The following is a 26,707-nucleotide window of genomic DNA, read 5'->3' on the forward strand; positions in this document are numbered from 1 at the left end:
ACACGATACGCAGTGGGGTGGGGGGAGGCAGGTACCATTAGCTGGCATAGTTTATGTTCTTCATAACAGTGCACAGGAAAGGGTCTCACCAATGCTACATGCACACACTTCTTCAGATTAATTCCAGATATAAAATAGACATGTAGCAGAAAGGTATTTTTTATTTTAATTGGGACTTCTTTAATTTTTAGGGAAATTAGGGATAGATAATGATTGTACACATTTATGGGGCACAGTGTGATATTTCAATGTGTGTGGAAATCATCCAGTCAGGGTTCTCAGCACATCTCTCCTGCAGGCATTTGGTAACACCCACGGTCCTTCCACCTCGCTATCCGGAAGTTCACAACATATTGGCAAACATACAACAATCATTAATCATGATGGTCACCCCACACCAGCCAAACCATTAACCAACCTCTACCATCCCTTCAGTCTCCTGGACTCTGGTAACCACTGCACTTCTCCCTACACCTCAGGCTTGAGCTACTTCAGCTTCCAAGCAGGAGTGAGAACAGGAGGTGTTTGCTTTTCTGTCTCTATTCGATGTCTATGTAATGTGTTATTGACCGTGGTGGGGGTTCTTCTGCAGATGAATAGTTTTGCACATATCTTTGATAGATATGGCAGAGTATGGGATGAGAAAGCCAGGGTGAGTTTGTGCAGTAAGAGCCATCAAAATAAATTTTATCTATTTCATTTGCCCAGATTTAGGCTTTAAATGGCTAACATGACTGAGAAAGCCCAGTTGAAAAATGCCAGCTCCCAGGAAGGAATGCTAACGCCTGTCTAATGGCATATCATAACAGGTTTGGCATTTGCTAAAGACACCTTTGTGAACAGAGGTTCCCCATGCCCATTCCCTCTTTTTGAAGACATGTGGCAGATCTGAGGCTTGGGACACAGTGGAATCCTTCAGGGCAGGACCTTCTCACAGATCCACTGCAAAGCAACCTCACAACTGGAGGCGTGGAGGCCACACCTGTGGATGGTGCCACACTTCTGTACCACGCTGTTAGAGAGAATGCTGTAAGAAAGCAGAGGCATTGGTCACTTTCGGTAACCTGTAAGGTAGAAGACTTAAAAGGCATGAACGAAAAGAAGTGGAATGAATCTAGTCTCCTCAGATCGCCCCTGCACCAAAGCAGTCAGAGAATAAGCTGTTTATTGTCCCCTTGAACATGTCACCACATTTTTGTCCTTTCCTATGATCACCGTTTTTCTTTCCTGTCTTTGTTCCTTTATCTTCTGTGGCACAGCCAAACCCACTAGAAACAGAGGGTCCTGAAGCCAGTACAGTTCCAGGAAAGCTGAGAGGGTGGCTTGCTCACATTGCTGTCCTGTCTCTAATTTTGGCTTTTGGTCTCTGAGTGTTGTACTCTTGGGGGATTTTGGCATTGTGATTCAGTTTATGTCTTTTCCAGAGAAAATTATGTCTGAGTCTTTTTAGGAAAATGCTAAAATTCACTTTATCTGGCACTATTGGGGCCTTCTTTATGCCTTGGAGATCTTAAGCACAGATTAGCACAGAGGAGGCCATTTCTCCAGGGGTCTGCGAGGGGTATCTGTCCCTGCGCTAATGCACACAGCATCATTGATGCAGGGTAAACAGAGGCAATTAGCTAACTCTGACTGACCAGGGGATGGGCTACAGGTTCAAGATCTCTTCTCATTATAGACTTCGAGATCTTTGTAAAAGTAGTTTAAAGTTAAGGGTTCATACTGGGTACACCCCTGAAGGAATAAAACTCAGAAAGTAAGATAGTTTGACTAAAATAACTACTTTATAGAGTACATGATGAGATAGCAATAGAAGTTCGGTATTAATGTTTGCTGCTCATAAAAGGACCAGTTCACATCGTTTCTGTTTGTTTGAAGGGCTTTCAAATCCTCCATCCTAAAAGCAGGAAGCCATGTATTAAATGTGTTTGCTTTAGTGAAGACATTCTTTAGATTCTCTACATTGGAGTTATAGGTCAAAGAAGGAGTTGGAGGAAGAGTTGAAGGAGAAGGAAGAGGAAGAGGAGGAAGAAGAGGAGGAGGGAGAGGAGGAAGAGATTCACCTTTTGTTTGTATATTCTAATTGCAACTGAACTCGTAACCCTGAACATGTAATGAAAAGTCAAACACATTCTGTACCACTTGGATAATCATTGGTCTGTCTGTCCTGTGAACCTTGTATAAATAAAGAACCTGGTTGCTAGTCAGTCATTGTAGCAGAAATGGCCTGATTGCTAGTCAAAGCCATACAGGCAGCCCTCTGCCCTGCCAGGAGTCACCCAATCAGGAAGGTCCCTGCTACTGTCCTCTCATGCTGGGGAAGCATCCCCCACTCCCAACCACCCTCATCCACCCACCAATCCACACCCACACCCATCCCACTACCTCTCCTTTTCACCCTTTGCTGTCTGTCCTTTTCCTTCTGTTTCCCTGGGTTTTTCCTTCCTTCTTCCTCTTCTTTCACTGCCTCACTCCTCAAACACTTTACCTTAAGCTGAGAGCTGGGCCATCTTCCCACCTCCAGCCATCGATGTCCCTCAAGCCAATCCAGTAAAAGTCCTCGCCCACATACTCCTGGAACAGGTTCTAAGAGAAAGATTGAAGACAGTGAATAAAGATAACAAAGACACCCGGGACCCCTTGAGTGAATCACATATCATCCTTATCCTTTCTCTGTGTCTCTCTGTCTGTCTCTGTCTATGTCTCTCTGTGTCTCTGTCTATCTCTGTCTCTCTCAGACCCGGGTGAGGACTGGATGTTTATTTAAGCCAAAATTCATCTGTTGAAACTATAACCTCTGAAGTCATCTGAAAGTGGATAGCCTCAAGTTGTTCAGGCTTAGGTGAGGTCATAAGAAGGTACCCCCATGAAACAATGCTACAGCCTTAAAATAAGAAGGGACCAGAGCTACAGCTCTCTCTACAGGGAGGATCCAAGGCAAGACACTCAGATGAGCTGAAAGAGGCTCTAAGCAGCAACCTTGACTTTAGACATCCCAATCTCCAAAACTGTGCCTACTGTTTAAGCCATTCGCTCTAGGGGATCTTACAGAAATGAAGGAAATTGAGGCAAACAACCACTTCAGTTAACTAAGCCCTCTTTCCCTTCTAATTCTAATGGGGCTCCTGGTTCTAACTAAGGTCTATCTATTATGAGGAGCTGCCTCGCAGAACTGACCTTCAGTTTATAAGTACAGCTCACAACATAACAGATAAGATATTGGGTCAGATCCGTCTGGACTGCCACTTCCTTTCTGATTAGATGGAGCCTGATAGGTACTCAGCAGAAAGAAGCTCGACCCTGCTGCAGGAGCATTCACCTCACTCATTATCCACACCACCAGCCGCAGCTACACTCACTCAGTGATATGCTCTGTGTCCCCCATAAGGCTCTCATTTTCAATGGGCCTTTAGGCCGACTTAAACTAAGTGCACCCCTGTGTGTACCCCTTGGGATGGGACGAACGATGCTTTGCTCTGTACAGTAGTAGTACAGTCCAGTGAAGATGTTTATGCCCTCAGGGAACAGCTCACCGCATTAACCAGAAAAAAGAATAAATCCACAAAGATGGATTTTTGTTGTTAAGGTAACATTCATGTAATGAATAATTACATTTTCAATATCTTCCAGTGACAGCTTAATTAATTGAATTTGGACTAAACTACTTGAATTACCTTTTTATGGTATTTTAGATTGGTGTTTGTGGAATCATTTCCTTAGAGGAAATTGTCTTTTATTCAGAAATTAAGAAGGTCCAGTGAAATACCAATTCTATTATGATGATGCTCCTAAATGTCTCAATTGGGGGTCATTTTTATTCTGGTCCTAGAAGAGGCCACCTGAGGAGAAAGAATGTGAGGGCTCAGCTGTAGACAGCTCTCCCTTGCCTGACTGCATCCTTCCCAGCACGAAGAGAGTCAAAGGCCTAAGTTCTCTCTGCATGCCCAGGGACAGCAAACAGTTGGAAACTCTTCTGTGCTCTCTACTAAGGCCAGAAGCACCTCTATCCTATCTTCACTAGGTTTCAGGTTTTAAAATCTAAAAATCTACACGTACAAAGGCTTGCATAATCTGGGCACTGCCAATCACTCGTTCACCAACTTCTAGCCCCATCTGCCCTCTTTTCTCCTTTTTGTAACAGGCCAAGAGCATTCTTGCATTAGAACTTTGCACAGCCTGTACTGCACCCTGGATTTTCTATGACCGTCATTGTATAGGCCTTGGCCTTCCTTCTGAAGGGTCCATGTAGAGCAATGTCCAGTCACTGTCCCATCAAACTGTGCATTTTCTCTAAAGCACTAATTACCATATTTATTTATGTCTTTAGTTGGCTGTCTCATCTAAAATTTCCCACTATAATGGCAAGAACTCTTGCTTACAAGAGTCTCAACACCTTGAAGAAATATAGGAAATACCTTACTCATATGTAGTATTTGTGGAAGAATAAACTTTGGCATCAGGCTCATGCTATCCTAAGTACAAATCTCCATACCCTCTGCCTCTTGTGAGTACTGACTGCACGCTGAGGTAGCATGGGAGAATGAAGGAGAAAGAAGAGATTGGACAAAGTGATAGGCCAGTGCTCAAGTTGGCATTTGTGGGCCCACTGTCTAAAATGGTTGCTTATATTGAAGGAGACATGTGGGTGCCTCTCCTGGCTTTTTAAGAAAACCTTTCACTTTTTGGGCTGGAGCTGTGAAGTTCAGTGGTGAAGCGATTGATTACCTAGTACATACAAGGCTGTGGTACTGTCTCCATAACCACAAGAGAGAAGGAACATCTTCATTGCGTTTTCTCATCCTCTCCAAAGGAGGACCAGAGCTAATAAGGCACTGAAGTGGGAAGGCATCTTGCAGGGCAGGAAAGAGCACCTCTTCTTGTGCTGGTTTATTATGCTCAAGTCCCATACGATGCTAAGCCACATGACTAGTCCTCCTACTCAAGGTGAACCCAGATGTTCAAAAATTTCTCTTGAATATCATCCCACATGAACAAGGCCTTCAAACACAAATAAAATTATTTTTCTCTCTCCTCCTGATTGTTTGATTAGGGTATGTGGGCACGTGTACATGTGTCAAATAGAAGAAACATAAATGTATGCCTAAAGGTGTTAGCTCAGAACTCTTTATCTCCCAAAGAGATTGACACTTCTGGAGCAGGCAATGTTTGCTTGGATTCCAAAAAAGGGGAACACCGCAAAAACCAAAATGAACCAAAAAAATGTTAGATTAAGTGGGGCTCACCACAGCTCGCATGTGTGGAGGTTCCAGGATTGAACTCAGGCTGTCTGGTTTAGTGGCAAGCACCTTTCCTCAATGAACTATTTTGTGACCTGAATTTTTTCAGTTTTAATAGACTTGTATTGGTGGTCAGAGTCTCGGTTTGTAGGCTGTGTTGTCCCAGAGCATAAGCTTCTCTGACTTCAGGCTACAGAGTGGAGGAATTACCAGTATGGGTCACCACATCCATAATTTTGTTTTTAAATATGGTCTTTCCAGACACACATGAAGCTAGGTGTACTGCTCATACCATAATAAAATAAGTCTTGCCTGAGAACAAAAGAGTACACAGGGGCAATGGACTCTACCAATCTGTACAGGTTGTTTTGACTTGAGAGACATTGACCAAAAGTGAAAAAAAAAAAAAAATCAAGTAAGAATTCACAGGAATGTGGGAAATTACTTATCAGTAGCTTTATTAAATGTAGCAGGGGTTTATTAAATAAATGTAGCAGGGGCACTTGGCACCCTCCAACTCTGACTGTAACCAAGTGCTCTTGGTTTAAAAAAAAACAAACAAAAAAGTCTTGACTTTGGAAAAGTAGTGGACTTAACTCAACAGAGTACTCTCCACAGTGGGCACATGATCCAGGAAACACAAAGAAAGAAAACACAAAATCCTTCAAGAATCCTCCGGGCACAAAGACGGCCTCAACTCCCAGATACTCCTTGTCTTAGCTCTTCTGGCTCTCCTGGGCGCATGTCTCCTGTGCACATGAGGTAGTTTATGGCGCTGCTATACTTGATTCTCTGTTGCACTGTCTCGTGTTGTGACTCACTGCTGCTCTGTCAGAGTTTAGGGGCAAATGTTTCCAGCTAGTTCCTCACTTTTGCTAATGACTTCAATCAGGTGCTCAAAGCTGCTATAGTAAGTTCCAGAAAACAAGGCTATGTAGTATATCTTGCCACTTGGCTTAGAGAAAGAATAAAGGAAAAGCACATTTCTGAGGAAGGATTTGGAATTTAGATCCTTCCTGAATTTCAAGCGCATAAGTGTTCTTTTGAGAGAAAATAAACTAAATAGCTCATCTTTACTCAAAATAGGCAGTGTCAATCCAGGACTGTGGTGAACTCCTTGAATCCCAGGAGATTAGTCTGAATGGAAAGCTGAGCCCAGGACATCATGAGTTTGAAACCAACCCATGCTACAAAACCCCTAGCTCTCAATTATTAATGAACTATTCTCTGTGGTTTGATTTTATTCTCCCATCAAATTAAAAAAAAAACCGCAGTATCAAAACCAAAAATCATCTAAGATTTCTTACTGTCTTATGTGTGAATTGTAACTGAGGTTGGTCAAGTTTGTGCCAGGATGTCAGCTCCTCAAACAGATTGGAGAGACTCTGGGTGCACAGGAGCTGAGGGGGCTGTAGGAAACAGAGCCTCACCCCCACCTCCTGTGTTCTCTTCTTCTAATAGAACTTTCTAGACGTTGTTTCCAATCTGGAACTTACTAAAATCCAGTGAATAAAAAACACTCAGCAGAGGACATTTAAGTGCTTATCTGTAGTCCCTTTGTCCCTGAGCCTGTCCTTGCCAAGTTCCACCCACTTCCTCAGAGAACTGGACCTCTGTATTTCAGGACTTCATCCCTCATTTAACTCGGCTTGTGTTCTACGTCTAGTTCCTCTGCAGTGGTTACCAGCATCTCCCCTCTGTCACACACACACACACACACACACACACACACACACACACAGAGGCAAATACAAGCACATATACATACCATAAACACACCAAGGCATGTGCGTGCAGACACGTGCATAGACAAATAAATAAATGTCCAAATTCACACATAAATAAACAATTGTTAAAAAAATACATACACAAAGTAGATAAATGAATATTTAAACACACACACAGAGAGAGAGAGAGAGAGAGAGAGAGAGAGAGAGAGAGAGAGAGAGAGCTAGAAGGCTGAGGCAGGAAAACCACAAGTTCATAGCCAGCCTGGACTATATAGGAAGACGTCATCTCAAAGGAGGGAAGGAATAGAGGAGGTGAGAGGAAGAGAGGAAGGGAAAAATAGCTCTATATTTTCTATATGTTTTCATTTACCACTCCCTGGTTGTCCGGAAATGTAAGGAGATGCGAGCCTTTGTCTGCACAGAACTTCAGACTAGAGTTCCAGTCCCTTTTCTCCATTGAGAAGTAGTAACAGTGGCTCCCGTTCCTCATCCAGAGGTTGGGGCACCTGGAGCACTGGGAACACATAAAGCCCTTGGAGCCTAGAAGGAAAGAGGATGCAGTTCGCATCTTTGTGGACCAAATGATCCTGGAAAGTAAAAAGGAGATACAGGAGAACATGGCCTCTCCAGTGTCTACCTTGCCCTTCCCCTTGTCAAATACTGAATGGTTCACCATGTCCAACTCATCACTCTGAAGTACTTTCCACTAGGCAGGCATGGATTCTGCTCAGCCTGTGGAGTACATATACACTGAAAATGATCTGTATCCATGTGATACACACACAGCGCATAACGGATGCATGGGCTGTCATGGTACATGTCTATGTACTGTCTGTATAGCCCCCAGTGAGTTCACGGAGTTCATGAATTCAGTGTTCAGAACCCTTCAGGACATCAAGACAGCATGCATGAGGTGTACAGGAAAAAGGAGGCCAGCCAGAAAGTGCCAACAGATGTGGTCTCTGGAACCAATAGAAATTTTAAAAAAATCATCTTCAGACAAAGTTACTACTTAAACATTTTTTTTTCTGACAGAAAAGCACATTTTCCTCTAGAAAATACAATCCTCCTTCCTTTAAAGTGCTTGAAATGAATGGCCATTGTGTAAGCATCTTGGGGACTTCAAATAAGTTTCCACAATTGGGGTTTTTTTCCTTCCATGGGACTCATTTGCATAAAATCACCATAAGTCATCCCACCAAAGGACACACGTACATACATGAACATCTGTCGTACACATACATATTCTAGATTGGGAACTGGAAGTTAAGAAAAGCTTCCTGAGGGGTTGGGGATTTAGCTCAGTGGTAGAGCACTTGCCTAGGAAGCACAAGGCCCTGGGTTTGGTCCCCAGCTCCGAAAAAAAGAACCAAAAAAAAAAAAAAAGAAAAGCTTCCTGAGTCTCACTAAGTTTAGGTAACTTCCTGAGGGAAGGCTGTGTATGTGTGCACAGCACCAGGGTTGAAGTTTTCAGACTGAGGTGTCAAATTGCATTTGGTGGCCTCATGCCTTTTCCAGACAACTGTGGCAAAATCAGCCTGGATCAGAAAAGTTCCAACTTCCTGGGAGTTTCTCTGCTGGAAGTTAGGGTCTGAGTACAAAGTGCAGAGTGTGACTGAATCCTATGAATGCTCTACTAGAGTCTGTAAAACCCTGCCACTAACAGTCGTCTTGCTTTATAATATAAAGGGAAAGGTTAATTTGGAGGTGAAGTTAGCACTCACCACAGCACAGAGTCCGTTGGTACAACAGTAGACTCATGAGAATCACAGTCAAAAGCCCCAAAGCCACCATCACAAGGTAGGAAACACAGGGTCGGTGTAAGACAGCTGCAGAGACACAACCCAAAGCAAAAGCCTTGAGCCGTGAGCAGAGGCTCAGGCAAGAACCTCTGTATCTTGAAGCACTTCTGCCTGGAGGGACAGGAACCCAGGCCACACAGGTTCCTCTCCTGATTAGGGTGAGCACTTGTTCTCCAGTTAAAGGGAAACCTTGGCTTTGCAACTGTGGCTTCTGTACTCTCACTAGGACAGAGAGCTATCGAGTAGATAAGCAAGCTCCACCTGTTAGAGATCGAAGGACAATTTGGAATGATTTACCAGAATTGAAAAGCATTTTGCCTTTTGGCCCAGCAATTTCTCCTCGAGTAACATTTTTCTAGACAGGCACACATGTGTGAGATACACACATAAAGTTACCTGTGGCAGTAATGTCTGAATGATGGTCACCTGTCTACACCTATCAACCAAAAAAAAAAAAAAAAAAAAAACCTCCAAAAATCAGCAGGATATATTTATAGCCATGAAATATATAGCTTCTGAAGAGGGATTCTTTTAAAGTCAATAGGAAGTGATTTTTAAATATATAATTAAAAGAAAGGCATATTCCTCAGAACAAAGGCTTCCTGATATCACTGATGTCTATCCAAAAGCACTTCTCAGCCTTTAGGCCAAGATCAAATGTGGAAGTCCATCTGGGCATTTGATAGTGTTTTCCCTTTTAAAGAGGAAATGGGTGGTTAGGAGCAGAAGCAAAAGGAGAGGTTCTTTTGCTTTTTTTAAATTTTTATTTATTATTATAATTTGACTCTGGCACTCAATTTTTAAATAAATAAAATTTTAAACTGATGGCTTCTCGGTCTTTTGGCTACGATCAAGTATAAAATTTAAGCTGAAATAAAGTAAAACGAAGTTTTAATAAACAAAACCAAGTTCTTCTTCTTTTCAGAAGAACTTGATAAAATTCACCTTGTTTTGCAAGAAACTATTCGATGTACCATAAGTTTAGGTTGCCCTTGTTTTTGAGGGTTGAGCACTGTGTCTTATTACTTACGTGGCTACTTCGTCTAAGAATACTGTATTTCCAGTTTAAAAATGAAAGTATTCTTCTCAGATATTTGTTTAAAAAAATCATAGGTGTCTTATCATTTGATGGCATGGGAAGCACGTGTAAAGAAAAACTGTAAAGATTCTTTTGCATTCCTTCGGTTTATCTTGAAATAAATCAATTATTTTGGAGCTGGATGTGGTAGCCCAGACCTGTAGTGGTGGCATTTGGAGCCTAAAACCAGAGGGATCCGTGATCCAAAGTCACCCCAGCAAATTCGGGGTCAGCTTGGGCTACATGAGATTCTGTCTCAGAGAGAGAGACTTTAATTTTCCTACTGTAGTCCCATGTACCTGCTCAAGTTTTAGGTAAATTGTTCTTAACACATTCCCATCGATGAAAGAGTCTCAATTTCTTAAAGTAATTTTATAGTAAGAGTTCAACGTGGCAAATGCTTTCACTCATGAATCCCAAGTGTCTTGGGATTCTAATGAAATAAGACAACAACAAAAAACTTCACCTTTAACCCCAGCACTGGGGAGGCAGAGACAGGTGGATCCCTTTGAGTTTGAGGCCAGCCTTATCTACAGGGTGTAGCCAGCACTACATAGAGAGACCCTATCTCAAAAAATAAAACTAAAATTAAAAATTAAAAAGTATATCAGATTTGTAGCATAGATGACTTTTTTATCATTTATGCCTACCCCCCACCACCCCAGACAGGGTATCTCTGTGTAACCCTAGCTGCCCTGGAACATGCTCTGTAGACCGGGTTAGCTTTGAACTCAGAGATCTGCCTGCCTCTGCTTCCTGAGTGAGCACCACCAAGCCCAGCTGCATAAATGACTTCTTAATGAAATTAAAAGCCCTCATTTATTTGTGTGCCAAATGAAAGAAAATGTTATCAGATTATAGTTGTATTTGGGTAGCCACCATCCAACTTAAAGTAAAACAAAAATTTTACTTATTTTATTTTATGTATATATTAGTTCCAACTATTAATTATTAGGTTCTTTACTTAAAATATATTTAATAAATAAATAAATAACATATCATATTATTAATTAAGTTCTATACTTCAAAATACACATTCCCTTTGACTTAACACTTCTATCCCTCACGAATTAGAGCAGATACAATAAAGGAAAAAATCACACATACAGTGATGTGTAGCTCTATATAGTTTATAGAAACAGAAATAAATCTAAATGCCCATGATTTAGAAAACATGGCAATGTTTTCAAAAGGTGCATAAAAATTTTAACAAAAAGGAGGGAGAAAAGGGTGGTAAAAAAACAGAGAAAATCTTAAAAACTATAAAAGAGATAGTGTCTCTTGGAGTCACCTGCTCAACGTGTAAAACCAAAGATTAATTTTGGCATTTACATCGACCCCTGTCTCAGACAGAATCTGCATAAAAAGGGGGGGTTTGTAGGTGTCGTGGATGATCTCTGAGTCCACAGATCTCTAGCCAGCAGTCTTTAGCATCCAATGCCTTTCACTGAGTCGCACCCCAAGAAAGAGAGAAGAAACAGGAAACAAATCTACATGCGTGAATCCATTTCTCATCTCAACAACTCTTACCACTAGCCCTTAATAAAACTGTTGCTTTTTTCACTCCGTGGTTAGAGAAACAGAGGTACGTGGTGGATGGCCGCCATCAAAGCCTGACTACAGAAAAATCCTCTCACGAAGCTCTGACTTTAGGTCAGGGTCAATAAATAATGGCACGCTTGTCTGCATGTACAGAATCCTTGAGAATAAAAGGAAAAAATAACAAAAAATATAGCATTGCCTTTGCGGGGCATGAGCTGGGATCCCAGGAGTGGGAGCCTAGAGAAGAATCATCTGAGACATTGCAGCAGCGCTCCACACCGAAAGTCCATGTCTCGGATCGGCGTGGCAAACTGAACCTGAAGTATGCCTTCACAGTGTCCTGGATTCTGCACCCTCTCCTCCCAGTAATTCCCCTCTCCTCATCCTCCGCACAGTCTTCAGTGCTGACGTGCCTAACTCACCTTTGACCTTCCATCTGGAGTCATCTTGGACTCGAGGTGCAGCAGGCAGCTCTAATGTTGAGTAGATAGAGTTGTCGGCCATCTCCACCCAACGCCCTTCACACTCAGCAGGGAGTGACGACAGTAAGCAGGGTGAGATCAGCACCCGTGAGGAACAGCCCATCCTGTAAAGTAGCAGCAAGGAGACTTGACCAAAACAGAAGCAAATGTGTCAGGAAATGATGCAGGTTCTAGGGCCGCTATAGAAATGGATAATCAAATTGTCCTTTGAAGTCAGCACACCCGGAAGATGCTTGCTAGATACATGCTGACTGGCAGGCTCATCTTGCTCTGTGGGAATCATGGTGCTCAGGCCCAGAAGTTTGTATATGGACTCTGCAATAAATGTGAATAGTTCCTAGACTTCATCACAGAGCCTCTTTCCCTTCTAAAAAAGACAGACACCAATTAATGCTGATTTCTTCATACTGTGGACCTTTTGAGTACCAGTAAAAGCTAGGGTGACGGATTGTGGCTGCATGGGCCTATTTCACGGAAGAGACAGACTCCCATGTATTTTGTGAGTGTGCCATAGCATTCACTGTCTTACCCGGAACACCTTGACCTTTTCTCATTGCTTTATCTTTCTATGTGAACACAATTACAAAGAAAAACAAGTTCTAAAGTGCCAGCAGTTTATTTCTGGTAGGAGAAGGGCTAATAAAAACTCAAGTAAGAAAACATAAAGGGCTGTGATCTTTGAGAAAGGAGAGAGTAAAGTGAACAGGACTCTCCACACTGGCTTCCCCAGGGAGAAGGAATCGGATAAACGGGGTAGCAGTCACTCTCACCAAGCAGGAGTCAGAGGCTGGCATTCTGAACTGTTACTGTGGCTGGGAGTTATATGGTCCAGTTACTGATAAGAGCTTTGCACTGGGAGGTACCTGAAAGACCTTGGGGGAATCCACCACAGGTCTGTGACTAAAATCTAGGATTCTCCGGCTTGAGACAGAGCTTCATCTCTACAGCACAGTCTCCTGCACTGCCAGCAACTGTCAACAGAGGTAGTATAGTGCTTGTTATGCGTACTAACACACACACACACACACACACACACACACACACACACCACACATACACCCACACACACATATACATACACACACACAAATATACACATACACACACATACACACTCACACACACACTCACACATACACTCACACATACACACTCACAAATATACACATACACACACATACACACTCACACACACACTCACACATACACTCACACATACACACTCACACACACAAATATACACATACACACGCATACACACTCACACACACGTACACACACACTCACACATACACACACTCACATACACGTACACACACACTCACACATACACACACACACATAAACACACACATACACATTCACACACACACTCACACATACACACACTCACACACACATAAACACACACATACACATTCACACACACACTCACACATACACACTCACACACACTCACACACATATACACACTCACACACACACATATACACACACATACACACTCACACATACATACACTCACACACACACATACACATACACACCCATACACACACACTCACACACACACATACACACACTCACACACATACATATACACACATACACACACTCACTCACACACTCATACACACTCACACACACACTCACACACACTCACACACTCATACACACTCACACATACACACACTCACTCACACATACACACACACACACATACACACACACACACACACCACATCCCTAGAAAAACACCGAAAAGGTCCACAGGTGACTTAGCCACAGACATGAAAACCAATACTAACACCATTAAAAGGAACTTAATATCAAAATTAGTTATACTTGTAGCAAAATATTAGTCAGCGTTAAAAGGGAAGGAAATTCCATCATATGCTGTGACTGGTGTGATGATGCTTGCTTTTAATTCCACCACTGAGAAGGCTGAGGCAGGAGGATCATGAGTTCAAGGCTAGCCTGGATGCACAGCACATTAGTTGATATCCTTATTGCCATGTCAAATCGCTGACAAAAGCATATTTAGTGTGGGGGGAGGGGGGACAGTTATGCTCACAGAGGGGGGAGGGGGTCAGTTAGGCTCACAGAGGGGGGACAATTAGGCTCACAGAGGGGGATTAGTTAGTCTCACAAAGAGGGGACAGTTAGGCTCACAGAGGGGGTTAGTTAGGCTGGGGGGGGTGTCAGTTAGACTCACAGAGGGGGGACAGTTAGGCTCACAGAGGGGGGTCCCCAATTAGGCTCATGGGGGGGTGATCAATTAGGCTCACAGGGGGGTTAGGCTCACAGAGGTGGCATCATTTAGGCTTACAGATAAGAGGAAAGTGATCCATCCGTCATGGTAGAAAGTTCTGGTGACAGGAGCTTGAGACAGCTGGGCTCATTGAACGTGCAAGTCAGGGCACAGGGAGAGAGGAAGCTGGTGCTCTGCCCATGTTTTCCTTCTTAGTAAGTCTAGGGCCATACTTCATAGACAATGCTACCCACATTTGGGTGGACCCTCCCATCTCAGTAACTCAGTTTAGAAAACCCTTCACAGACACACACACAGAGATGTGTCTCCTAGGTGATTCTAGGGCAAAGTTCTCAACCTTCCTAAAGCTGCGACCCTTTAATACCCTTCATGTTGTGGTGACCCCTAACCATAAAATTATTTCATTGCTACTTCATAACTGTAATTTTGCTTGCTACGAATCGTAATGTGAATATTTGAGGTGCAGGATATCTGATATGCGAGCCCTGTGGGGAGATCTGCTGCTCTATATATCCTGTCAAGTTGATAAGCAGCATTAACCATCAGAGTCCACCCTGGTCAAACCGACACTAAGACGTAACACCTCTAAACCACACTCTGGGGGGAAAACGGTTAAGCAGCAAGAAGCATCCATGAGATAGAGACCAGAGTCAGCAAGCAAGAACTGTAGTCATTTAGAAAAATATGTTTGAACACTTGTTAAAAAGTAGGATCAGGGTCTGGACAGATGACTCAGCAGTTAAGAGCATCTGTAATCCGATGCCCTCTTCTGGTGTGTCTGAAGACAGCTACAGTGTACTCATATAAGTAAAATAAATAAATAAATACATCTTTTAAAAAAAAAAGTAGGATCAGAATGAATAAAAGGCTGAAGAATTTCATCAGAGAAATGGCAACTATAAAAAAAGAATCAGCCAGATATTCTGGAGTAATGTTGAGGTTTGGTCTGTTGTTGCAATGCTTAATTCTATATCTGAAGGTCTAGGCCTGCAAGCGGCTTCTCCTGTTTACAAGCTTTTGTTGTGCAATCTGGTTCCTCAATATAAAACTATTGGCTAAACAAAATTGGCTATGGCCAGTTACTGGAGGGGGTGGGCTTGGGGTGGCCTGGTTTGGGGAGGGAGACAAGAAGAGGAAGAGGAAGAAAAGGAGAGAGGAAGTCACCATGAGGGGACACATACGGACAGTGAGCACATGGCCAGGAGAGACCTCAAGTATCTGGGGTACACCCTGGGGTGGCAGCCAGGGTGGCAGTGAGGAGAGTAGATTAGGGGTGACACCCCAGTAATTGTCAAGGCCAAATAAAGTAGCCATTGTCTGAGTCTCATTTATCTGTAAGCTGGTCGGGGGTAAGTTTATAGTGGTTTTACAGACTACAGAATAATAGTCATGATTTTTAAAAATAACGGAATATGGCTAATAGCAAGTCGGAACATTCGGAAGGAAAGCTCAGTGAAGAAGCCATAAGATAATATCAAAAAATATAAGTAAATTGAGAGGCTAAGGAGGTGAGTTATCAGTAAAGTACCTGCCTGGCAAGCACAAGGACCCGAGTTCATGTCTCCAGCACCCACATAAAAAGCCACGCATGTGGCCATGCACCTGCGATCCCTACGCTGGGATAATACAGACAGGAGATCCCTGTGGCTCATGGGCCAGCCAGCCAAATTGATGAGCTACAGGGTCAGTGAGAGACTCTGTCTCAAAATAATAATAATCACAACAACAACAATAACAATAACAATAACAAGGTTGAACAATTGCAGAAGACACCCAACATTAACCTCTGACCTCTACACGCACAAATACACACACACACACACACACACACACACACGAGCAAGGGAGTGGGGGTTGAAGTAGAAACTTAAGGGTTCTTTGGGAAATCAGTTGGTGGTTTTGCCGGGGCAAACACATGAAGGAACATTTAGCTGAAATGGACAAAGGCGAAAGGCTAAGGCAGACTCGTGAAGGAACGGTTCGCTGAAGCAGGCACAAGGGAGAGGATGTTCTGCTAAAGCAAGCATGTGAAAGGACCAGTGATGAAGGATGCTTTGCTAACGACCAACGACCTGCTGTATTCGTCCCAGTACTGTGTAGGTGAGTTGCATTTGTTGGGACTCCATGGAGAAAAATGTACCAAAAAAAAAAAAAAAAACAAAACAAAACAAAAAAAAAAAAACTTCTGGTGATGTGCTGCACTCACTTGCAGCTTCCGAAAGCTTGGGCTGATTGGCAGAGTGATGTCAGCTGAGCTCAGACACGTGAAGGACACGTGATGTCTGGAGGGTATAAATAAGACTCAATGAATGGCAGGGCGGAGCTTGGCTTGCTGGTACGGTTGTGGGTCTCCAGTCTTCCCTGAAAGAGGCACAGATGAGAACTTCTCCTGGTGTCACTCTGCATTCCTCCTGCTGAGGAGCCAAGGCTGAGGCAGGGCTGTCTCTGCTGGGTCACTGCTGTTTCTAATCTGACTCTACCAAGCTGGACTGCTGGTGTTATCCATGAAGTGTGGATCGAGCTGCCGCTGCTGACCTGTGAACTGAACTGCTGATTTCCACACAACACGGATGGGAACCTTTCTAAACAGGTCCACTTCCCCCGTATCCTTTCCTTTCGACTACCTCTGGTGTGGTGGGCTACAAGAGAAGTTAAAGCGTTTAAGAACCATCATTAAAAATAGGTTTCGAAAAAAATTAAAGTTATAGGGGATAGAGATGAACAACTCGGGACAGTCACCAGATGAAAAAAATAAATTATAAAAAAATCTACACGGGGCTGGTAAGAGCACTTGTCACACGTGTGAGGTGATGAGTTCAAAGCTAAAGCATCTATGTAAAATGTCAGGTATAAGAGCGCACATCTACAGTGCCCAATACTGTGCTGAGTGGAGACAGGAGAGTCGCTGGGGTTTGCTGGACACCATCCAAGCTCCAGATTCAGAGAGAAAGGGACCCTCCCTCTCCAAGGAGAAGTGTGATACGGTAGGCACTCAGCATCCTCCTCTGGCCTCCATGTGCACATACCCCTGCACACACATACACCACACACACTCCACACTCACACTTACACGCAAAAGGACTATATAAGCCAGTGAATGATAAACAGAGAAGCCTGAAAAGAGAGTATCATTAGTGTAACAAACCATCTATCACACACTTAAGAGCCACAAAACAACATAAACTTTTCTTAACGCTCCCAGGGTCAGAAGCCTTCAGTCACTGAGTTGGCAGGAGGTCTTTCCCTCTGGAACCAATCAACGTCCTTCATTGTTGTCCTAGAACCTTGAGGTTGCCTGTGTCCACCGCCTTCAAAGTCCCATTTCACCTTCTGCTTCCAATGTTGCAACTCTGTCTTCTGACCCTGTCACTGGCTCCCCCTGCTGGAAGCACAAGGGCAATCCAGCATAATCCCTCATATCGAGATTGTTTTGTTTTGTTTTGTTTTTTTACTTATTCATTTTAACATCCCACTCAGTGGTCTTCCCCTCCCACAATCCTTCTCCTCACATTCTTCTCTGATTGGGGGCCTCTCTGGGTATCCCCCAACCCTGGCACATCAAGACTCTGTGAGGCTAAGTGCAACCTTTCCCACTGAGAACACAACAGAACATAACCCACCAACAGCTTTTGGGTTAACCCCTACTCCAACTTTCTGGGACCCACATGAAGACCAAGCTGCAGATCTGCTACCTATGTGCAGGGAAGCCTAGGTCCAACCCCTGTATGTTCTCCGGTTGGGATTCAGCCTTTGAGAGCCCCGAAGGTCCAGGTTAGTTGACTCACTCTGTTGGTCTTCCTGTGGAGTTCCTACCACCTTAGGGGCCACAATCCTTCCTCCTATTCTTCCATAAGAGTCCCCAAGCCCCATTCAGTTTAGCTGTAGGTGTCTGCATCTATCTGAGTCACCTGCTGGATGGAACCCCTCAGAGGGCATCCTTGCTAGACTCCTGTCTGCAAGCACAACAGAGCATCATTAACAGTGTCAGGGATTGGTACTTGCCCATGGAATGGGTCTTTTTTTTTTTTTTTGGTTCTTTTTTTTTCAGAGCTGGGGACCGAACCCAGGGCCTTGCGCTTCCTAGGTAAGCGCTCTACCACTGAGCTAAATCCCCAGCCCCATGGAATGGGTCTTAAGTTGGGTTGGTTATTGCTTGGCCATTCCCTCAGTTTCTGGTCCATTCCCCATTCCTGCATTTCTTTTTTTTTTTTTAATCTTTATTAACTTGAGTATTTCTTATTTACATTTCGATTATTGTTTCCCTTCCCAGTTTCTGGGTCAACATCCCCCTGACCCCTGCCCCTCCCCTTCTATATGGGCTTCCCCTCCCCCATCCTCCCCCCATTACCACCCTCCCCCCAACAGTCACGTTCACTGGGGGTTCAGTCTTGGCAGGACCAAGGGCTTCCCCTTCCACTGGTGCTCTTACTAGGATATTCATTGCTACCTATGATGTCAGAGTCCAGGGTCAGTCCATGTATAGTCTTTGGGTAGTGGCTTAGTCCCTGGAAGCTCTGGTTGCTTGGCATTGTTGTTCATATGAGGTCTCGAGCCCCTTCAAGCTCTTTCAGTCCTTTCTCTGATTCCTTCAATGGGGGACCTATTCTCAGTTCAGTGGTTTGCTGCTGGCATTTGCCTATGTGTTTGCTGTATTCTGGCTGTGTCTCTCAGGAGAGATCTACATCCAGTTCCTGTCAGCCTGCACTTCTTTTGCTTCATCCATCTTATCTAGTTTGGTGGCTGTTGGGGTTGAAAGTTTTGTGAGTGTTGGTGTGCCTATTGCTCCATTGGGGTTCCTGCTTGGCTGGCCACAGGAGGGGGCCTCTTCAGGTTTCTTATCCCCAATGCTGTGAGTCTCAGCTAAGGATACCCGCTTTGATCTTGGGTGCCACCCTTATCCCAGGTCTCTGTCTCTTCCTGGAATCAGGCCTATAATCTTAGCACTTAGAAAGCCGAAGTTGGAGGATCACAAGTTCCAAGCCAGACTAGGTATGTAGTGATCACACACACACACACACACACACACACACACACACACACACACAGAGTCGATCACAACTACAGAGTCCCTTTTGCCTTATAAGGTAAGGGGAGTCATTACTAAGCCTGTAACAAATGGTCAGATTAACATAAAACAAAATAGACCTATACAAAGATACCTTTCATGATTACGTTAGTTAGTCATGGTACTGAGCCTATTAACAACTACAAGTGAACATGTTTGCCCAATTCAGAATTTCAAAACATTAGAAGCAAAAGCTTACTGAATTAAAGTGAAATCAACAAATACATAATCATGTAAAAAAAAAATTAATTTCTTTCCTCAAGAACTGACAAAGGTACTAGGCAAAATAGTAGTAGTAGTAGTAGTAGTAGTAGTAGTAGTAGTAGTAATAAAAATAATAATAACAATCAGTAGGTTATTTTAGGAAATTATTTCTCACTAACAATTTTCTTCTTGATAAAAAAACTACTGCCCAGATGTAAGACTTCGGACTTTGGCTCAATTTTATACCCCAGAGCCCTTCTGGAACCAAGAGAGGCAGCTTAACCTACAAAATGAATAATGGGTTTATCTCTTTTCTTTCTCGAGAAGCAATGTGGGAGAGATTTTGCTGTCATCTTAGCCATTTCAATAGCTATCTAAAACCCTGAAAATATCCTGAGGTCAGCACAGTCCAGCTTAGAGGCCCAGTAGATGGATGCTCTAATGGACATGTTTTTTTTTTTTTTTTTTTTTTTTTTTTTTTTTTTTTTTTTGCTGAGTCTCTGCCTAGGGCTTGTGATGATAAACCCTTGCCTTTACCTCCCTTCTGTGTGTCTTTCCAGGCTCAGTTAGTTCTTCTCCACGTTGCTCAGACAAGAATAACTTCCTTTCACCTTTCCTTCCCTAACAGTGAGCATTCTGGGCTTCCTCATGCTCTCTAGGGCTCTGTTCGCTCACTCCTCACTTTGTGGAGACTGTCTGACCTCAGAGCCAGTTTAATCAATGTGGCTTTTTTCCCTACCTCTTTCCAAGTCTCTCTCTCTCCAGGCAGCAGTTGAAATTTACAGCCTGCCTGCCCTGGGGGGTTTCCTTTAGTCCATAACAAAATTGTCCTTGAGCTTCGAAAAACTCAATAATAATATAAAACATTTCAACCACACCACTGCCCACCTTGATCTAATTAAATTTACCCTGGAATTACATTGAACAAGTAGAGCATACAGGGGGTTATTTTTCCAAGTCTGAAAAAACACAAAGTTCATAAAAAACAGATGGTATATTGAGCTATAATATACATTTTAATAAATTTGAAATGCTAGCACATTTTCATCTTTATTAATGGTGTGGGGGGTTGGGGGAGGTTGGGAGCACACATATGCTGCACTGTGGTCATTCTGGGTATCAAGCCCAGGTCACTGGAGCTTACACAGAAAGAACGTCACCGTCTGAGCCATCTCACATGCCCACTATAGGGTATCACATGCATCAAAGAAATCAACAAGGAAAAAAAAAATCTCAGCAATTGTTAAAGTGTTTGGAAATTAAAATCCACTTCTAAATGACTCATAAGCCATTAAAATAAAAGAAATAATAAGACAAAATAAGTGAAGTAGGATGTGAGAGTTTGTTAAACAGCCAATCTGATGCTTAGGGGGGGCTATTGCAGCTCTCGATGAATAGGAGACAGATTAGTACAATCTGACTTTAAAAGTCAATGATAGAAAGACAGCTGCAAATTAAAACCAGAGGAAACAGAAGAGTGGCCAGAATTAAAAAGTAACCCCAAGTCAAATTTTAATAATAGTAGGAAATTTAACAAAAACTAAAAATTGGCTCGTTAATGACATTAAGGTTGGTAAAGCTCTCACACGACAGATAAAGAAGACTCTAGCTACAGGTCAGGATGAAACCAAGTAGTATGTGTGAATGTGTGTCTGTAGTGCCCTCGGGTCCCCTGGGACTGAAGTTACAGACAGTTGTGAACTGTTGTGTGAGCGCTGGAACCCAGGTCCTCTGGAAGAACAAGCAACCCTCCTAACCTCAAAGCCATTTCTCCATCCCATAATGAGTTTTTTAAAGAACGGAGCATTGTAGTATACGCTATAGTCCCAGCATTCAAGAGGCAGAAAGAGGAGGATCATTTTAAACTCAAGGTCGGTCTGAGTCACAAAGCAAGAGGGTCTCTACCACCCCTTAAAAGACAAAAGATTTGAAGCACACAGAGTCTAATTTCACCTTGAAGAAGAAGAAACAAAGTCCAGTGTTAGAAGAAAGGCAATGATGGCGATCAGAAGTAAACACAGAACATAGGAACAATGAGAGAAAGCTAAGCTCATTTGAAAGATTAAGCAAAATCAACAAAAAAGAAGGCCCAGACAGCTAAAACCGGCTTCTGATAACGTGGACACAGTAACTAACATTGCTGATCTATAACCATGGGAGCTCTCCATCCTTGAGTGTCTTCCATGATTTCTTTCTTTTACTCTATGTAGCTTTCATTGCAGAAGTCCTTAACATCCAGATTAAATGTAGGCCTAGGGGTTCTGCTTATTTCTTTGTTTATTTTATTTTATTCTTTATTGCGAATGGTGAAAGGACCAGAGTTGGCACAGGACACACCAAGACCAAGATTTATTTGCTCCAGAGGGACAAAGACAGGTCAGAGGAGACAATAGAGAAGAGAAAGAAGGCAAGGGAGAGGGGGAAGGGACATATGCTCCTGAAGGGCAAAGGACTACCTCTGGATAAAGAGAAAACAGACATGACCCTAGGCAAATGGCAGGTTATAAACAGAAAAAGGGAAAACTGGGTTAGGTAGGATGAAATGTTTAATTAGGGCAGCCAAAGGGGAGCTTTTGATTGCTGGACTTCAATACTTTGATAGCTGGACCTTGGTAATCAGCCTCAGGAAGAGGAAGTGGCCAAAATAGGTGGTTAGCTTTAGGAAATGTAATGTAATGGGTTTTTATCAAGGGAGAGTAGGGTAAAGGCAAAATATGCCATCAGGGCCTTGGTTGTCATCTCAGATTGCCCTTCAAGTGAGATTCCCCCCCCCCTTGGCTTTTTTTTCCAGAAAATTCCATTTTTAGCATATAGAAAACTACCATTTTTTTAAAGCTAGAAATGAAAGAGAAGGCTGCTTGTGCAAAAACAGCCAACTCCAAATGGTACAGACTTCCAGGTGTAAAACTATGAGAAGAAAACACGAAAGAAGCGTTTCAAGATGGCACCAGCAATGAGTCCTACTTGGATTCCAAGAGCTTGGAATCACGTGGTCTTCTCTCCAGAAAAGCACTTTATGAGCATGCTAGGCAATCGGCTGGTGGGAGGGGCACATCTCTGTGATGGACACATGGTAAGTATGGGGCTGAACTTTCCCCCTCAGCCTGCTACCTAGCAATACAAATCACCTACTTGCCATAGGACCTACCCCTTCTCTCCGAAGCTTTTAAGAGGGAACCCTCATTTTGACCTCATTGGACTGAACTCAGAGACCCCACCTATGTACCATCCCATGGAGCTAAGGATTTCCCCCAAAAGGACCAGCAAGATGGCTCAGTAAGAAAAGGCAAACCCGGGGTTGGGGATTTAGCTCAGTGGTAGAGCCCTTGCCTAGCAAGCGCAAGGCCCTGGGTTCGGTCCCCAGCTCCAAAAAAAAAAAAAAGAAAAGGGGAAAAAAAGAAAAGGCAAACCCACCCAGTGGAGGAAGAGAACCAACTCCCACAAGCTGTCCTCTGACCTCAACATATACATCATGTTTTGAATGCACCAACACACACACACACAGACACACACACACACACACACACACACACACACACACACACACACATACACACACACAATTAGCTTACAGGCGACGCCACTAGGCTCCTCCCAGAAACCTGGAACATATGGCTTAAGTCATCACTTGTGGCCATTACCTGCCACCGTATGTGGGTGGTGCAGGTAATGTATAAAAAGCCTCTTTTTCTCTCTTTCTGTCCTTTCTGTCTTCCTCTGTGCCCTTTCTCTCCCCTCATGGCTCTGCTCCAGGCTGCCTCTACCCCTTCACCAAGCCCTCACTCCCCTCCCTTCCCCCAAAGAAATTCCTGTGGCATGATTTCTCAAGGAGACACATTGGCATGGGCCGACCAGATACCCCTACCTGTTGCTGAATTGTATTTCATAACAATAATCTCTCCAGTAAATTTCTTACCCCAAAGGACAAGCCACTTCATCAGTGTCCCTCTTGAACCCTGGATTCTAAGAACTCAGAAAATGGTGTTAAAACTTGGGTGTGTGCATCGAGGAACAGATCACCCCACAGGGACCCCCATGCCTTTGCTACTGCTTTTCCACACCCACACTGGCCTCTGGCTGCACCTGTCTTTCAGGCTATCAGGACACATGTCCTGACTGAGTAAAACTTATCACCCAGTCAGATGCTTCGTGTGGTTTAGGGTCAGACAGGCTGCCCTAAACTAACCGAATTTAAGGATGCTCAATTCTCGCCCAGTCACCTTCTTGTGACATTGGTCACATGTCTGGGATAAAATCGAGTGCTATGAGATCACTAATTCTGGCTTTCCCCTCGTATATGGTGAGAAAGGACATGACCACTCCAAGGTGTGGTTGAGAGGAAGGTTTTTATTGTAGATATGAAGGAGAATACAGCCAGAGGCATCTGGAAAAATCCAGAGACCGGTGAGAAAATAGTAGACTAAACATGGCTGGTAACCTGAACTGGGCCATGAGAGAATGTTGGTAAGCCGAGAGAGAAAGAGAATAAAGGGCGAGGAGGCCAAAGAGAGCCAAGAGAGACCAAGAGACAGCCGAGGGGGTGCATTGCCAAAACGGCAGGGTTATATGGGAATGACAAGCTTTGGGAGGGGAAGCCCATGAACTGGAGTTTAGGGTAGAGTGTAGAGGGCAAAATTTGCTTGTGCACACAGATAAGCTCTGAAGAACCCAGGAAAGTTAGCCTCAGGCATCCTTCAAAGGAAGGGGATATTTAACTGTCCTCTTGGAATGCCGGTCCTTTGTGGTCTAGTTAGGCAGGCTCTGCCCCGTCTCCCAAAGTTTTTCTTTTCCTTATCCCGGGTCTTTTGCCTCTAAATCTTGAGCATTCTAGGACATTTATGGAAGAGGGGATAAGAGGAGAAGGGTGGTGAAGAATTGGGTTCCCCATTATGTCTGTTTAAGAAAGAGCACCGCTGACTGTCAGGCCAGATGCTGACTCCCACAGGCCTTATGTTTACCTCAGTCACTCTCCCTTGAACACTGTTTCTAAGTCAACAAGAACCCATCCTGTGAACAAATCCCTAAGTGCTTTGGAAAGAGCTTCAATGTAAACACGTCTTAAGCTTTGTCTACTCCCCACTCACTGGGCTGAGTTAACTGTTATCAGAAAACTTGTTTCCAAAATTGGGCTGTGCTTAAATATGGCTAAAATAAATGAACTGACGGTCGGACTCTCAAAGTCTTGGCCCAACACCAATACCCAATCAAGCTGATTCTTCTTTTTTTTTTTTTTTTTTTAATTCACTGTGAAGCCTGCGGGTACCCTCCACAGGGGACAGGGTGAGCAGAGCTGTGAGATGTCACAGGTATTCTGTGAGCCTGGAAGCCCGCATGTGCTTTGGTATGCTACTAGGTAACTCTTTCAGCCTTTGTCTCTGATTTCTCTTGGACCCAACACCCATCTGCCAAGTTGACCACCAGACTTCATAATGGTATCGCAAAACAACCCCAAACTTTGACAGCTTCATCCAGAACAAAGGCAAACCCGGAGGGGTAGCCCATACTTCGTGTCCCACCTCATCCACATTCCTCTAGCTGGCCTGTCCGCTTGTCTCTTCCTTTCACAGACACAATTCTAATTCTTGCCCTCCCTGTCTCCTCTCACTCTTCCTTGCCAGTGCTCAGTCCTGTCCCTCAGCAGGGAAACAAAAAACAAAAAAAACAAAAAAACAAAAAACAAAAAACAAAAAACAAAAACGAGGTAGCTGGAGAACACCTAACTGCAGCTTTTCTCTGTGGGTGTTATAAGGGCTGCCAGCCGAGGACAGCTTTCTTCCCGAGCCAGTCTCCCAGCGCTGATCAAATACTGAAAGGGCGAGCTCTAACACACAGGCTGTCTCAATGCGCTTCCTCCTATCCCTCCCTGTTTCTCATTCTTTCTTCCTGGCCCAGCTCTGCTGAGTCCCGCCCTCCCCTCCTTGTCCGCACAGCACCCCTAGCCCCTCGCAGCCCCCTTGCCAGCTCACCACCCCTACCCCCAACCCTATCCCCACCCAACCTCCTACACCGCACTCTAGCACTGTTTCCCAAAGAGGAAATGGACCACGCCTCCACTCGAAGTGTCCCCTCCTGGCCCTAAGGAAGAAAAGCAAAGAGCCACCTTCTCAGCCTCCCCCCTTCCCCACCCCCCTCACAGCTGATCTGAGTCCAATCCCGGCCTATGCAGAAATCCCCGCTGGCTCAGTATGTCTTAATCTAAAGAGCCGCAACCCTGCTTCACAGCTCCACCTCTTGGAGTCAGGTTATGACCCAAGCCTATCCAGACACGGTTGCGTTTTAAAAGTGTTCAATTTAAAACATGGTCAAGTCCCAAAGTCCCAAGCTACCTCATTTAACCTGCAAAATGCTTTCGGTGACACCGTTAGCCTTCCTCAACCTCCCCCCTCCCCCTCCCTCTCTCCCCCTCCCTCTCTCCCCCTCCCCCTCCTCCTCCACCCCCACGCAATTTCTCTCTCCTCTCTGCAACTAGAGTCCTCTCTCCTCCAGTTCAAGAGCCACAGAACCCCACACCCACTCCCACACCACCACACCACCACACCACCACACCACCACACCACCACACCACCATACCACCACACCACCACACCACCACACCACCACACCACCACACCACCACACCACCACACCACCACACCACCACACGACCTGTATGGCAACTCTCAGCTAAAAGCAATAAACAAACAAAAAGGGTGCCCAAGAGGCAAGCCTCCTCGGCCTTGTCTAAACTCCCTTATACACTTACTTGCAAATGTCTGGTAGAGGATTCCAGAACCTTCACCCGTTGCTCTGCCAGTGTCCTGTCACATGTTATTTGGTTTGATTACCTGCTATGGTTGTGCTTGTAAGGGTCTTATGTGACCTGTCCCTCTCATCTTATGTCTCGAAAGTAGTCTAAGTAATAAGTCTACTTTTAAGGTTACAGAGTATTATACACCTGGATTTTAATGTGTGCCGCATGTATGCATTAGTATGTATGTGTACTAAACATTTTAAAGTGCAGTTTTTGTTCAAGGACATCTTGGAATTTAGAGATAATCCTGATATGTTTCATTACATTATGAATATGATTTATATTTGGGGATGATAACCGAATCCTACAATGCAATTTCCTGAGTAGTCATTTAAAATGCTACTGGGTAGTTGACCCAATAAACGGTGTTTTCAGGACTTTAAAAATGAAATAAAGCAATGGAGAAACATCTAATGAGAAAGACAGGAAAAACAAGACGTTATATCAGGCCTTGACGGGGGGGAGGGGGCAAACAAACTCCCTGACAGGAGGGGCCCCTGCCAGC

General features: G+C 43.9%; 1 protein-coding gene across 3 annotated transcripts; it reads right to left on the minus strand.

The window, feature by feature from the left end:
- Positions 1 to 141: 141 nt before the first annotated feature.
- Klrg1 (killer cell lectin like receptor G1) lies at positions 142 to 26,203 on the minus strand. Of its 3 annotated transcripts, XM_087659131.1 has the most exons (6): positions 26,155 to 26,203; positions 11,812 to 11,975; positions 8,692 to 8,796; positions 7,338 to 7,507; positions 2,489 to 2,586; positions 142 to 1,027 (listed from the first exon to the last, which is right to left on the minus strand). In XM_087659131.1, the coding sequence occupies exons 2-6, from the start codon at positions 11,972 to 11,974 to the stop codon at positions 916 to 918; spliced, it is 648 nt and encodes a 215-aa protein (XP_087515257.1). In that variant the 5' UTR covers position 11,975; positions 26,155 to 26,203; the 3' UTR covers positions 142 to 915.
- Between the last annotated feature and the right edge of the window lie 504 nt (positions 26,204 to 26,707).

This window comes from Rattus norvegicus, chromosome 4 (genome assembly GCF_021556685.1).
Source record: "Rattus norvegicus strain SHRSP/BbbUtx chromosome 4, alternate assembly SHRSP_T2T, whole genome shotgun sequence".
NCBI classification, from domain to species: domain Eukaryota; kingdom Metazoa; phylum Chordata; class Mammalia; order Rodentia; family Muridae; genus Rattus; species Rattus norvegicus.

Bases quoted from the DNA above. Each gene is read 5' to 3' on its own strand.
- Klrg1 (XM_087659131.1), bottom strand. From the start codon at position 11,974: ATGGGCTGTTCCTCACGGGTGCTGATCTCACCCTGCTTACTGTCGTCA. The intron at 7,508-8,691 runs GTGAGTGCTAAC...CTTTCCTTCTAG, and splicing joins CCAACGGACTCTGTGCTGTG to GCTCCAAGGGCTTTATGTGT. The intron at 1,028-2,488 runs GTAAAGTGTTTG...GCTTTCTTACAG, and splicing joins GGCCCAGCTCTCAGCTTAAG to CATTCTCTCTAACAGCGTGG.